The 15,560-nt window shown below is 42.5% G+C and overlaps 1 protein-coding gene across 11 annotated transcripts in view; it reads right to left on the bottom strand.

Moving 5' to 3' along the window:
- SGCD (sarcoglycan delta) overlaps positions 1–15,560 on the bottom strand; it is a 504,512-nt gene that overhangs the window by 89,034 nt on the left and 399,918 nt on the right. For all 11 annotated transcript variants that reach the window (XM_065555141.1, XM_005300012.5, XM_065555144.1 and 8 more), the window contains 2 exons: positions 5,194–5,281; positions 1,928–2,047 (listed from right to left, as the gene is read on the bottom strand). In XM_065555141.1, coding sequence (XP_065411213.1) covers positions 1,928–2,047; positions 5,194–5,281 — 208 coding nt within the window. The remainder of the gene's footprint in view (positions 1–1,927; positions 2,048–5,193; positions 5,282–15,560) is intronic.

The following is a 15,560-nucleotide window of genomic DNA, read 5'->3' as shown; positions in this document are numbered from 1 at the left end:
ATGTCATCTGAAAAGGAGTATTTGCAACCTGTGGAATAGTTTTTATCAGTTAATTATCACTTTGTTTGACCAAGAAAAATGGTCTAAAATATCCGTCTACTCTGAGATCTCCAGGAGAATACTTAGACTGATCATCTCCTGAATTCATAAGAATTGATTTGATCAAATATCTCTGAAAAATGCAGTGGAGGATAGGAGACTTGTGTTCAGAGCCTAGCTCTGTGGTATATACTCTACTTCTCTAAAACTGCACATTTGCTTTAATGGTCAATTTTTAAATTTTCTTATAAAAAAGACACACCATGAAGTCTAGAAAGCCTCATATTACAAAATCCATATAAACATATATATATTCCATACAGGAAGTGATAGATATAGATAGGTATATTTCAGAGATATGTGGGTTGTTTTATTTTTTAAACAAACACTTAAATGCTCTTTTTTCTCAATTAAAAACATCCTCCACCCAATACTCCTTTGCAAGTCTACGATAACCAAACAGCAAGCACCATACTGGAAGGTAACAGATTTAGGCTCACAGACTGTAAGGCCAGAAGGGACCACCATGATGTTCTAGTCTGAGCTCCTGCACATGGCAGGCCACCGAACCTGCCTCACTTCTGGCGGAGTTACTGAAGTCTGCAAATCATGATTTAAAGACTTCGAGTGACAGAGAATCCACCATTTACACTAGTTTAAACCTGCAAGTGACCCGGGCCTCATGCTGCAGAGGAAGGTGAAAAACCTTCACGCTTCTAAAAGGGTTACCATCTATAATTATGAGGAAAAAATGTTTAAAAATTATTAAAAACACCTCAACAGTCTCTTTTCCACCTAACTGAAATAAACCCAAAGGCTGCTCAGACATTCCACCACTCATACTCACAAGCTAATGCCAGCGTAAACTTTGACAGAAGGACCTGGTGCAGGAAACTCTGGGGAGCTAGCTGATCCAGGCTGCAGTGGCATAAAGAGACAAACCCCTGGTTTATAGGGGAGAGGTTTTCAGGACAAGCACAGCCCTCAAAGTAAATGAAGCTGGTCAAAGATGAGGAGCAGCAGAAGGATGCACCAATTCTGTGGCTTCCAACAGAGAATCCTGCCAGTAGGACTCCTATAGAGTCTAGTGGGAGTTCAAGTTACCCCGGCCTACCTTGAATTACTGAAGAACTCCAGTGGAGGACAACAGTGGAGAGTCTGGCTGCCTGCCAAGGGGGTGAATCCCTTATTGGGTCTAGTGGATTAAGCCATGCCAGAAAAAAAGCCACACCAAGACACACCAAACTCTCATATGGATATTAAGGAAAAAATAGGTAATTAAGATAAAGGCTTATAGAATATCAAGGAAATTAGTAAGAAGACTAAAAATACGATGTGGGCAGCAGTTCTTCTAAAAATCGTATTGCTTTAGAATGAATGTAGGGTTGGTGAAAGGGACCAGATCAACAGGACTGGAGCCCTCTATTTATTCCCAAGACAGTGACTGTGGCCGTGAAAGCTCCCCCACACTGCCCCATCGTCATCCTTCACCTTGGACCCAAAGGATTGAGCCGTTAGCTCAGCCTCTAAAATCATCCAGGGTTTGGCCTCTCTGCTAAGACTGCCAAAACTAGTTATTTACTTCTCCAGTGAAACTGGATTGCAGCCACCAGTCACTTATTATGAAGGCTAGCCAACAGCCATCAGATGGCAGCAATGGTCACAATCAACCTGAGGCACATTGAAAGCAAAGATGTAGGTGCAAGGCAGTGAGTCCCATTACCAATCCCATGAGCAGGCCAGTCTCCCAAGGCCTGATCCAACAACCCCCACTGATGTCAACAAGAGTTTTGGTGCTGAATTCAAACCGAGCTCGACCAAACTCTTAGAAAACTTTCAGAGAAGTTTAGATCAGTTTTAAACAGTTGATTTGTCTAAGAGCTGTTACCTAAAACTCTCAGTCTCTCTGCTCCCACGACCACTTCGTTGTCATCTGCAGAAAACAGCAATTTTCCAGAGAGGGATTTCACCTCAAATTTTTGGCTGTGTGCTTCCACTGCTTGGGGACCTAGAACGGGAGAAAAGATTTAGCCCATGTTTTCTGAAGAAAACTATACGGTACTTTTATGAATGTAATAAATCTGAGTGTTGAGATTATCCCAGTAACTCTGCATGTATGATCTACAATTTGATAGACCACAGAGAGATTCTCCTCTTGAGAGTGTGACTTGTCCTTAGGAAAGGGTAATAATATGATGTTTAACCCGCCCTATAAAATTACCATGATTTCTTTCTACGCCTTAATGAACATTTGTTGACATTACAAAACCATCAAGCAACTTGTCACAACTGAGAGTTTCTGCTAAAGAAAGACCCAGGCATGAAATAGCAGAGAATGTTACCGGCCCTGATTTAAGTGCATTGGCACAGCTGTACCAGGTACCAAGCTTTTTGCAAGGTGTGAGTATATGAAAAGGAGGAAAGGAAGCAAGTCCAACATCTGCCCTTTCTTTGCTTGGCTCTCACTTCCATGTAAATCAAATTTACCCCGAACAAACTGATGCTGGTATCTGACACGCTCCAATCCAAAAGGAATATGAAAATCAGGAACAAGTGCTTCATTTTGAACTGTAGACTAATGGCCCGTTCCACTGAAATCAACAGGGGCAGATGCGGTACAGAACTAAGAGTCTGATCCTGAGAAGTGATGAGCATTTTCAAATGAGCATCCTTCAGGATGAGACTCTAAGTGACTGGCTTTCAAGTGTGTACAAGACAAAATAAAGGGTAGTCACCTTTAACATTTCAGAAAGTTTTATATGTGTAATAGTTCCCCAGTATTTAGCTCTTATCTTAATACTACTGCTGTCTCTTGATATGCTCCGCAATCTAATGCTTTTCGTTCCAAAGTCTGACAAACATTCCCTGCCCTCGTGGCCATTCCATGCTGGTCTGTGGCTCAGCAGTGCAAGGAGCTGACCCTTCTGCCACCTGACCTGGACTCGACTTGTAATTCACATTCCTCTCCTATCTATCCCACGCCACGCACAACAAAACCGGATGGATTTGCCACTGCTCATGGCAGATGATCAGCCCCAAATGTTTCTCTCACTGTCTCCCTGACTGGTCTCACTTCTCAGAAGAGAAAAGAAATGACTCTTGAAAGGCCAAGGTTTTTAAATGCGGGCTCTAACGTTGTGTGCTCACAATTGCTTCCACATGCAGTTGTGTGCACTAGCATTTATACCAGCGCTGCCCGACTGCACAAACTATTAACTGTGTGCACAATGGTGGGCACAGAAGGTAGAAACTGTTTAATTCTGTGGAAAAGCTAAAGGATCCTGCAAACCATTCTGAGAAAATCTCACAATTTTTGGCAGCTTTTAGGTTCGAATTTCTCTCTCTACCTACCCACGACTGCAACGCACTCAATACGGGACTACATCTTAAGACCACTTGGAAACTGACACTGGTGCAGAATGCAGCACCTGCTTACTAATCAGAGTGTCACACTGAGATCTCACATCATCGGCTTTCCATGAGCTGGCAGCCTGGGAGTTCTCTATGTGGAGTTCCCGATGTTGGTTTTAACCGGTAAAGCCCTATGTGGAAACAGGTTCCCTGAGAAGACAGCCTCGCTCCGCATGCCACTCCACCTCAGCTGAGATCAGCAGAGTTGCTTAAACTGGAAATCCCTCAATTTAAAGAGATGGGAGCAGCTGGCAGGGTGTTCTCTATGAAGGCCTCGCAATTGTGGAATTCTCTTTCCCACTCCTCATTAAAGAATTTGTGTTTGAGACATGCCGTGTGATCCCAGCCTTCTTCTGAGGCATGTAAGGGGGATGTGGGCTGATGGACACACTACTATATTGGATTACGATTACTGCTGTCATCAGGAGTTGGTTTCTAACCTATGGAGCAGGAGATTTTTAGAGTAATTACATTTAGGTTCAGTTATATTATGTGGTATCATATAATTTACCATGACTTTTAAGAGTATGCAAAGATACCCAGAGCATGTCATGGGTGTTGATTGCAACCTTTATACATCAAAATAAAAGTATTTGGGTATTTACGTTGCACTGATCCCCGTGGTGAAGAAGCATCTGACATTCCAAGCCAAATAGGCAGGCAGCAGTAAGTTTATGATCTTTTCCAAAAGTCAACCTCCATTGCCTTCACTAGAGCTTGCATCTCTACTAGCCAGTTTGCTGTGTTGGGTCTCATTTCAGTGTTGGCATGGTGTGTGCTTTGTGTGTGCCCGCGTGTGTTACAGAGCTGCTGTAACTTCTACTAACGGCCATCTAGACACTTCCAAGGTCTGTCAAAACAGAGTCACTCGAGTGACACAAAGATTCCATGGGAAATAAATGGCAAATGACCAACAAAGTAAACAAGTTCCTTTTGAAGGGCAGAATCTGGGAGCTCAGGATTGAATTTATTTCCCTCCTCAAGGCAATTTTCAAATGTGCCTTAAGTCATTGGTTACTGAAGCTGGTTAATTATTTAGCACTGTGACTGGAGGTCAGGTGTTACATAAGCCAGCCAGACAATCCAAACTCATGTAGAAACAACATGTTTTATGGATTATTGGCTCCGCCACACAGCAATACTTCTCCCTGGCCATAGACTGCTCTATTTGTATATTAAGCATTTTACATGCTGCGCTCTCGACACAAATCACCCATGCTCTCAAAGACACACCCGTGCTGTGGATTCCTGAAACATTGGTTTCCCCATCAAACATGAAGTGCTAATGCTCGCGAGAATAAGGGGTCTTTAGCAGCAGAAGGGGCTTTGGGTTTGGAAAGCAGTCAATTGCAGAGCGTATGTGCGGAGCTGCTACTAACCAACAGAGTTCTAGAGATCTTAGGCCAGTTAAAAGTATCTTGGGACAATCCTGTGCCTGTTACAAATGAAATGTCAGGGTGAATATTTTCTTCCTGACCCTGAAGTCATACAACTATCTGGATTGACTTTCAAATGACAATGATTTTCTGCTTCCTTATTAGATATGTGCAGTCAGCTTCTTCTCCAGCACAGCTCTAACCTTCTTATCTTTTGTTTCTACAAAGCGGAGCTAACTTTTAACTTGTACTTTACTAGAAGCCTTAGCTATCCTCCTCTCTACTGTTTAATGATAATAAATTATCCCACAGCACAGGGTCCTTTACGTCGTCTTAATTCTTTCCTCTGGTGTTTTCTCTTCCTTACCTGTTACAAGACGAGTAAGGACTTTAGTCTTCTCATTGAGAATGTTCACTGTAACATTTCTGGCAGATTGGAAGTACAATGGATTGCCCTATAATAAGAGCACAAGAGAAAGCAAATAAGAAGGGAGCTTAAAGAAGAACACTCTTGAGAAAGCCTGTAGGATGTGTGTGCTCGGCCATGGTGCTTCTAGTTTCTCCTGATCTTTGAAAAAAGGTCACAAAGTTAGAAGCCTGTTTGAAGTGCAGGTAAGATACTTGTGTCTGTGTGTGTTAGTTTGTGTTCGGATTGCACCCTGCATCAGAACATGCACCAATGCAGTGGCCGCGCAGTGGGTGTTACATATCCCCACCAGGCTCCGGGGACAGGAGAATTTCACACCCACAGTGCATTCACTTTGCACAGGCCTAAATGATTAATCCCACTTTCCTCTTTACCATGGATCGTGCACTGAAGTCTAATCATGCTGTAGGAACTGTCATCTTTATCACTGGTGTAATCTGACCAACCTGTTATTTAAAAACATTTGTGCGAGGTGAGTCTGATTTGAACTTCCCAATGTTTTAGGGTGTTTAGATCTGGGGTTCGGGTTGGTCCTCTCCTTAGTTACTGCAGCATATTTGGTAATCAAACCTATAACATCTGCAGAAAACTCCAGATTAAATGAGCAGGTGTCATTTTGTGAGTGTGGTATCTCTGTGTGTGGGAACATGTGTGTTGTGTGAGTGTGTGTGTGGGGGGGAAACCGGATTAAAAGAGATTTTTGATAACATTTTAAAACCGCTTTTGTTCTCAATCCGCTTATGAAGCATACCATACATCCCATTACGTAGCATTTAAATACATCCCACAGGGCTGATCACTCTGATCCAGATTCAACGCATTGATTTCAATGGAGTTACACAGCTGGATTTGACCCTATTGCTTTAGCTCACAGGCTTTTGGCCATTCTTAAATATTCCAGTTTCAAGTCATCGGCGGGGAAAGAAATAAATAAATAAGAGCAGCCATTGCAACGTGGGAACCCGCTGGCTCCCTGGCAGGGGCTTTTTCAGGTACCCTCCCCACACGAGGACGCCAGTGGAAATCTGTCTAAAAGCACATGCAGGGCACACACTAGCCAGAGCTCTCCAACAGCTTCTCACTAACAGCAGCCACAAATCACACCGTCTTGATTTCTCAGTGGTTGCTGGTACCAAAGGCCCCAACAGCGTGACCATAGCTAAACTTAATGCACTATTTCCAGAAGAGTGTAAGGGGGAAATTCATCAACTGCCTAAACCACATTAACAGTTGAAATTTGCACAAGAGCAATAACAATAACAACAGTTCTGTGATTCCTTTTATCTAATGTACTTCTTTAGATGCCCAAATCTTTTCCCTCTGAAGACTGTTTCAAAGGCTTCCTTGACTTCAGTGGGAGCAGAACAGGGACCCTGCCTACCACCATATATTTCCTTGTCCCCCAACCTTGCCGTCTGTAGCATATCATGCATCCGAAGAAGTGAGGTTTTAACTCACGAAAGCTTATGCCCAAATAAATCTGTTAGTCTTTAAGGTGCCACCAGACTCCTTGTTGTTTTTGTAGATACAGACTAACACGGCTACCCCCTGATACTTGGCATTTAGATAGCACCTTTCATCCATAAGGCTCCCAAAGCATGCTACAATGCACATACAGGATGGAATTTTCAACAGCGCTCTAGCTCTGCTCCCACTGAAGTCAGTGAGAGTTTTAGCACTGACTTTGACAAGAAGAGAGTAAAATCAATTTCAAATAGCTCATGGAAATCCCACCCACAGTGATCACTTAATCAACCACTGAAATGCAGTCACATCTGGGGTGGCAGGCTGCAGCCCCCTGCATTATTGGCAGCCGGCACCCTGCAAAGCAATGGGAGACGAGGGCACTCGGGCCAGCCTCTTTCCTTAAAAATATTGCCATGGGACTTCTATGTGGAGCAGACAGCAACCCGTTATTAAGGTCATATCTGGAAACAGTCACTCGGCATGAAACTCAAACAGAAAAGAATACCATGTGATTTATCTGACTGATCCTAATTAAGACACCCAGGTTAAATTTTGAAAATTTCCAATTCAGCTATAGAATAAAAAATTGCAAAAGTATTAATGAAATAAACTTGAATAATGCATGAACTGGAAGAAATTCTGATTTGATTAATGGATATTCCACAAGCATTAAAAGAGGTTACCTTTGTTGAATGAATTGTGAATTATTCGCTTTGTTCTAACCCAGAGTCTCATTTTCCTTGACCTAATAGTGGTTATAATTCTATATAAATGATGTAGAAATAGCTACAGATGTAAATGTGATGTCACAAATTCAGTATGGTAGCTTCCCTTCTGCCTCAAATAGAAAGAAGAAGGGTTGTAAAGGAACAAGCCCTTATTAAAACTCAATGGGCCAGATCCTGAAGTTCTTCCTCAGGCATAACTCCCAGTTAAGTTGTTTTCCCAGAGTAAAGGACTTCTGGGTTGGCCCATAACTTTGTAAATGAGGAAACATGGTAAGAAGAATTACAGAAAACAAATGAAGTATAATAATAATCTGGAGACTTGAGCTGATTCCAGTCTTTACTGTCTGACCTTGGACAAAACATTTAAGTTCACTGTGTCTCATTTCTCTCATCTGTCAGATGAGGACAAATCATTCTCATCCACCTTTGAGATGTGCTTGCAGATCCTTACATGAAACGTGCAAAGTATGTAAGTACCAAGTATTATATTTTATTTCTAAGACAGCAGGTCTGAAACATGGACCCAATACAAAAGAGAGCATCTGAACGAAAACCAGGGAACGTCTGAAAGTTTAAACAACAGAGCATCTCCATCTAAACTCCCCCAGAAAGGAAAAGAGTAAAAGGGCACTGCCAATTCCTTTTTATTATTTTTTCCCATTTTACCCTGAATTATTTATGTTCCACTACCAAGGGCCTAGAAAGAAATATTGATTCTTTCTCCTGTATTTTTAATGGAACAGAAATAAACTCAGCTGCACTTTATTATTTCCTTGTTTATGCATTAGCATCCTCAGTGACCTCAGCAGGGACCCGACCCAAACAGCTCTTGAAATCGCGTTTATTACTATTGCAAATTTAAATTTCACACTGATTGAAGGTTGGATTTTTTAAAAGGACAGATGTCTAGAATCCATATGAAATTATAGCCATCGATGACATCGTAACCATTATAACTGCATTATAAACACGGCAGGTCACATTTCTGACCTATCCCACTTGACTGTTGTTACTGGAGGGATGCAAATAGACTAAGCGTTTTGAAAAGGTTAGCATGCCTTTCAGTCTCCATTAAGGTAGGAAAATAGACCAAAGAACTACATGACAGGCTTGGTTTCAAAGTCCATTACTGATTTGCATAATAAGATGCTGTAGAGAACACGACTAGATAAGCTAAGAGGTTATGCCCACCCTCACCAGAGTATATTAGAGAACACAAATGCTGATCCTACGGCAGATGTGTAGTTCACTGATTCAGATCTCTCTTCATGTGGCTTTCAGAAAACTAAATTTGCTTGATGGAAGAAGCATGCCTTTATTAGTCTATAGGGAAGGAATATTTCAAGCACTTAATGTAATGCCCGCTCACATTTCCATAACTCTCTTTCCATTTGGAAATGAATAAAAGGCTCGAAAAATATTCCCTGCTGCTGGAAATTGTGCACACTTTGCATCCTGTGTCTTTTACTTACACACACAATAACTCAATCATCTCTCACACAAGGCCCTTTAAAAACTTCTTGTCCCCTTTTAGAAATTCAGGTAGGATCCCCCAGCTCTTTCATTAACCAAAGTGAAATCAAATGTTAGTGACGTACTTTTTTCCCATTCTTAAAACAAGTAATTAATCAGGAAATGGGATTAGGGAAAAATTCTTACATTTTTATTACTATTTCTTGTTAACATAGTCCAACATTAATTCCTCCGATGCACTAGAGCACTGGGAAATATAGATCGATACAGTATCATCACCTCAATAAAAATAATTATACATAGTTTGGGCTTCAGAGCTTCAGTCCACACTAGAATAATGCTCTCATACATGGTTCAGTAACCTACTGAACCTAAATTTAGAGTACAGGGGCCAGGTCTGACTATAGTCATAACAATGTAAGTATGAGACACACTGAATCTCTAAAATACAGTATGAAGCAGCTCTGGAAATGTGTATTTCATGTCACAGCCCAGTTCTGTTCTTTCCAAGTGAATACTGATAAAGGAAAGGTTCTCATTGACTTCAATGGGCGCTACATCTCTTTAGCGTGTTGGGAAAAAACAGTGGAAAAAAAGGTCTCTCTGTATCTCCAAGATGCTTCATCTAGTTTTTTCGGAGCAGTCAAATTAAAGGTAAAATACACCTGGTGTTGCCATTCCCGTAGCATTATGATCTACACAATTTCAGTCTATGGCTTTCCACTTTAGCTTGCTGCAAAATGTCTGAGAGATTATGAAATCTCCAGCATTTCCCCCATTTGTTCTTCCTACACACAATCAAACATGTAATGAAAGTGATCACCCAGGCCCCAGAACAACACTATGCCTTGACGTTCAGTCCATTGGCCAACATTAGTTCTATCTGTATGCCAAGACCTGGGCACTCTAACTTTTGTCTCCTTCCATCTACTGTCAGCTCACTTGGGTTATTGTGAACATCTTGCCAAAAGCTGAAAATCTTTCGTATCTTAATTATCCCATAGCACTCCCTGGATTGTACAATAGCCTTTGATTCCACTTGCTTTGCCCATTAAATCAGCATTCATCTCCCCAGCAGCACTTTTTTACATTGTTGTTTCTTTTACGTGATTAATTCAATCAGACGGCTGGAGAACTGAAGGCACGGGCTTGCGCAAACCTCTCTGGGAGCAGGATGCCATCGCTTCCCCTATGCATGTTTTCATGTCTGCTCCTGACGGAGTTCAAGTATTCTCCTCGTAAAACATTTAATGAAGGTTCCATGACAGGATGCTTCAGTTCCATTTCAGGGGGCAAGTCTAGGATGGGATTTTCAAAGCAGACTACAGAAGAAGGCCACCCACCTACTAGGGTACCTAATTCCTTAGACCCTTTGCAACCCCCAGCTCTAATCCTTTTCTCTAGCAAACATAAAAACTCCATCTCTGACTCCCGCTCTGCATTACCACCCCCCAATGGCGTAGCACTAACACAAATGTTCCTGGACATGTACTAGTAGATGCCACAGATACTCAATTTATTAAAATATGGGGACATATGCTACAGGAGATAGTATTTGAAAGGTGCAACAAATATGTCAATACAATATAGTTTGTTTCCTAACTAATCAGTGAGCTATCCAGTAGAATATATGAGATTTTGCAAAAGGTATCGACTGATTGTTCAGAAGGCTCAATACATGGCAAAATGAATCATAACACTTTGCCAGGTGCCTTAAGCTGACTCACTTCTGAACAGATGCTAAAAGCTCCTTGATCAAAGATTACACCACCTTGACTGACAGCCTTGATGCACAGCCCATGCAATCCGAACCTATGGTCTCTTTAAGGGAATTAGATATTTTATAGATATTTCCTTGGATTAGTTTTGGGGGATTATAAAAATAAGTAGAAAATCTTATTATATTTTAAGAGGTAATTTAAAAGTAATACATCAACATCAATATTTTTACAGTCAGGAAGGTCAAAAAGGAGTACAGAAGTTCCCTGACTTACGCAAGGTGTTCCGGAATGGAACACCATGCGTAAGGCGAATTTTGCGTAAGTTGGGAACGTATCTCCGACAATTACGCAAAAAAACCAAAAACAAACAAACAAACAAAAAGCTTATGGAACTTTATCCGTAATGCGGATTTCCGTAAGTCGGGTTTGCGTAACCTGGGGAGCGTCTGTAGTTTAAATTGGATCTAGTGGAGCCTACGAATCTGAACACGAAGTGCTGGAATAAGTCAACGTGAAGAGGGGAAATAGCTGTGTTACCTCCAGTCTTGCAGAACTCATGAGAAAAGTCCAACACAAAGCCATGAACCATAGTGGCAGCTGGCAGTCTGTGAGCAGTGCCTGTGTCACGACCATACCTCTCGCTGAAGTAGAGAAAGGAAATGACCTGCTATGTAAAATCATATCAGGATTACTGGACAGGAAAAGCTCATTTCAATAGCCCTCTCACCTGCCTGGGGCGATCCACTCCCCCACCTGCAAGGGGAGAGCTCTAGAAGTCAGGAAGACTGGTCCTGCTCTAGATCCAAAGGGCAGGGGGATCTATTCACAAACAGACCACCCAGACCATCACCAGAGTGGACTTATTCTGCAACTGTCCCAACCACCCCACTGCCTGCAATCACAGGGTGACCCACCTGTCCCCATTGCTACTGCTATAAGGAACAGCTGACAGACAACTAAGCAGCAGTTCTGCAGAAAAAGACCTGGGATTACAGTGGATGAGAAGCTGGATATGAGTCAGCAGTGTGCCCTTGTTGCCAAGAAGGCCAACGGCATATTGGGCTGCATTAGTAGGAGCACTGCCAGCAGATCGAGGGAAGTGATTATTCCCCTCTATTCGGCACTGGTGAGCCACATCTGGAGTACTGTGTCCAGTTTTGGTCCCCCCGCTACAGAAGGGATGTGGACGAACTGGAGAGAGTCCAGCGGAGGGCAACATAAATGATTAGGAGGTTGGGGCACATGACTTACGAGGCGAGGCTGAGGGAACTGAGGTTATTTAGTCTGCAGAAGAGAAGAGTGAGGGGGGATTTGATAGCAGCCTTCAACTACCTGAAGGGCGGTTCCAAAGAGGATGGAGCTCGGCTGTTCTCAGTGGTGGCAGATGACAAAACAAGGAGCAATGGTCTCAAGTTGCAGTGGGGGAGGTCTAGGTTGGATATTAGGAAACACTATTTCACTAGGAGGGTGGGGAAGCACTGGAATGGGTTCCCTAGGGAGCTGGTGGAATCTCCTTCCTTAGAGGTTTTTAAGGTCAGGCTTGACAAAGTCCTGGCTGGGATGATTTAGTTGGTGTTGGTCCTGCTTTGAGCAGGGGATTGGACTAGATGACCTCCTGAGGTCTCTTCCAATTCTAATATTCTATGCTTCTATTCTATGACAGGGGAGCAGGGGGCATGATGGATAAAGAGGTACCTAGCTAAGGTTGGGGGGAGTGGAAGGACTGATTGTTTTGGATGAGAGTGTGGAATTGATGGATTTTTGGGTGGTAGTCATGACAGGACAGAATGCAGCACTGCTGGGTGAGCACGCAAGAGAGAATGATAATACCATCTCACTCTTATATGCAGCTTTTCATCCAGACATCTCATAGCACTTTACTGGAGAAGAGTGTTTTACTCAGGAAATATTGCACACATCACTGACTGAGGCAGAAATTTTTTGAAGGAGCCATATGTTGAAATTTTGGCAGCACAACACAGCTCATAATGTTCCCAATGTCGGACCAATGACACATGTGAGCATCCACTAAGTCAGTTCTGGGTGGAAGAAACACAGGGTAAGTAATATATGCCATACTCACATGTACGGTATATGCTGCTGTCTCTCTATCTACCAACTTCTCGCCTTGGCTGGAGACGCCAAAGAACAATGCCCTAGATGGCCACTGTTCCAATTCCATGCAAAATGTGATGAGTATTATGCCATTCTGAGTGAGAGGTGATTGTTCACACTTCTGCCTACTCTGAAGTGGCAAATAACCACTGCCTCTAAACGGAGAGGAAAAGCAGTATTCTTAGAAACACCTTCACCTGCAACAAGAAGGGGAACCTTTTCCAGTGAAATCTCACAAAAATGTCACCTCTGTTCCCTGTTCTGAGTGCAACCAAGTCAACCAGTGGGTGCAGTATGGCGCACAGCGTACGTTAGTGGAAGGGTGCGCACTACTTCTTTTTGGATTCCCCATCCCCCTCAGCCATTCTGACCTACAGTGGAAGGCTGGCTTTGGAACCTGATTGTGATCAATTTCTCACCTCCCTCCTGCCGTGACTCCAAACAGCACGGGTGGAAGTTTGCCCACAATACCCTTGGTGAACAAATTAATCATGTAGCTAAATCTGCAGCTGTTACGCTGAAAACACATCCCTTAATGTTACTTGAACACATATTTTGTTGTTTAATCACTGAGCCTCTTCTGTTCTTGACTTTGTCCTTCAAACAGTTGAACATGATGTTCATGTAACTAAATGCATTTTCTTAGCAAAATTTCCAACTTGAAAATGTACGCTTTTCAAAGAAGAATGAACGTGATCTGTGACCTGAATTGATAATGCTGGCAGATTAAAACGAATGTTATACAATGCCTCAGTACATGCCATATTTATGTCTAAAGATGGTTGCTTTTAGGAAGGAAGCAATAGGTTCAGCATAGAGGTAATAAAATGTATTCTCTATCCTTTTCCTACCATAAACAAATCTTTTTCAGAAGAGAAACACATCCATACCATGTAGCTGGGATCAGTGTGGAGCTGGTATACATTTTGACCTGCAATTGCCACTGTTACGTCTAAGTAAGTATGAGCCTTTTCTATGTGAAGTATCTATTATGAGCTGACTCAACATGCAGCATGATAGCTTCATCCTTTTCTTTTCCTCCCCACTCCAACATCAGGTATTTCAATGTTTAAAAAAAAAAAGGATTTCTGAAAGACCAAATACATTATGTCAACCAGTCCTTCTTTATTCATACCTTGCTGACTTGCTTAAGGAATGCTAGTAGATTAGAGAAGCACAATTTTCCCTTACATACACAAGGCTGATTTGTCCTTATCAGTCTTTGGGGTTTCCCATATGTTTGAGCAGCAGTTAGAACCATGGTACCTCAACCTCGATTGGAACCTTTGGATACTACTACAATACAAATCACCATTATCCTAGCACAGTGGTTCCCAAACTTGTTCCGCCGCTTGTTCAGGGAAAGCCCCTGGCGGGCCGGGCCGGTTTGTGTACCTGCCGCATCCGCAGGTTCGGCCGATCGTGGCTCCCAGTGGCCGCGGTTTGCTGCTGCACGGGCTGAGGGACGTACTGGCCGCCGCTTCCAGCAGCTCCCATTGGCCTGGAGCAGCGAACCGCGGCCAGTGGGAGCCGTGATCGGCCGAACTTGCGGATGCGGCAGGTAAACAAACCGGCCCGGCCCGCCGGGGCTTTCCCTGCACAAGCGGCAGAACAAGTTTGGGAACCACTGTCCTAGCATATCCATGTAGGTGTTGACCCTTAGTTTCAAATGCAGAGCCAGATTCTGCCTTTAGTTATATCTGTGAAACCCCAAAGAGATTACACCAGGAGCATTTGGCTTGTATGGTCTTTATTACTGTTGCCGGTGCTAGATCCAGGAAGAATGCAGCTTGACTGTCATATCCTAAGGAGAGTTTGCAGGGTTGGCAGATGGAAAATAAAAAAAATATTTTACTTATAAACTAAACATATTTGTTCTGAAAGTTATTGAAAGGCCCTAAACATGCAACCACCAGATGCCATTTTTACAGTCACTTTTCAGAGCAGAATGGCAATTTAATTTTCCTGGAGTACAGTAGTGTTAATCCTGAAAGCATTTAATTGCAATCTTGAGGTTTAGGACAAATCTTCCTCATCTTCTTCCTTATTGCTTGGTCTAATAGCTGTATGTTTCCAGCTGTTGGAAACCTGAATTATAATTCAATATTCTGGGGTGAAATCATCATGGCCATGTGTATGTTGCTAATGGAAGGTGGGACTAGGTCATTGTGTATATATTTTTTGCATTGTTGAGATGACGATGATGATTTGTACCAACGTCCCTATCATTGTGGTAACCAGACTCTCTTTATCAGGTTTAAAAGAGAGCCCAACAGCTTCTCCACAATGGGGATGATGCATTCTGCGTACCTCACCCCACAGCAACGGAACCGACTGCCCTGAAAGGACTGGAGATGACAAATATTTTATGATGATGATTTAAATGTTAGTCACAAGAATGGGATGATTTTTCTCTGGAAAAATATTACAACTATCTAATACTTCAGCTGCCTTTAACTCGCTTCTCTGTTACTGTCTCACTCCTACACGGTATTGTGATCAGACACTGACAGATAACGCAGAAACAAGAACTATTTTTGAAGGCTAGGATTTCAATAGCGTCTAGGAATTAGGTACCTAACTCTCTTAAGCTCCTTTGAAAAATCTCAATGTAAATGTATTTTTATGAATGCATTGCAGATTTTAAGGTGGAGTTTTTCAGAGAAGCTTCAACATAGCATTTTCATAGAACAAAAAACTCATGGATCTGGCAAATATGTTTACCACAGCCTGCAGAAAAATACCGGATCCACCTCTGAGACAGTACAAAGGTGCCGACCACTCACAGGGTAAAAAGAGTTCC

This window comes from Chrysemys picta, chromosome 8 (genome assembly GCF_011386835.1).
Source record: "Chrysemys picta bellii isolate R12L10 chromosome 8, ASM1138683v2, whole genome shotgun sequence".
NCBI lineage: Eukaryota > Metazoa > Chordata > Testudines > Emydidae > Chrysemys > Chrysemys picta.
Note: the sequence above shows the minus strand (reverse complement) of the source record. Positions and strands in the feature narration are given on the sequence as shown.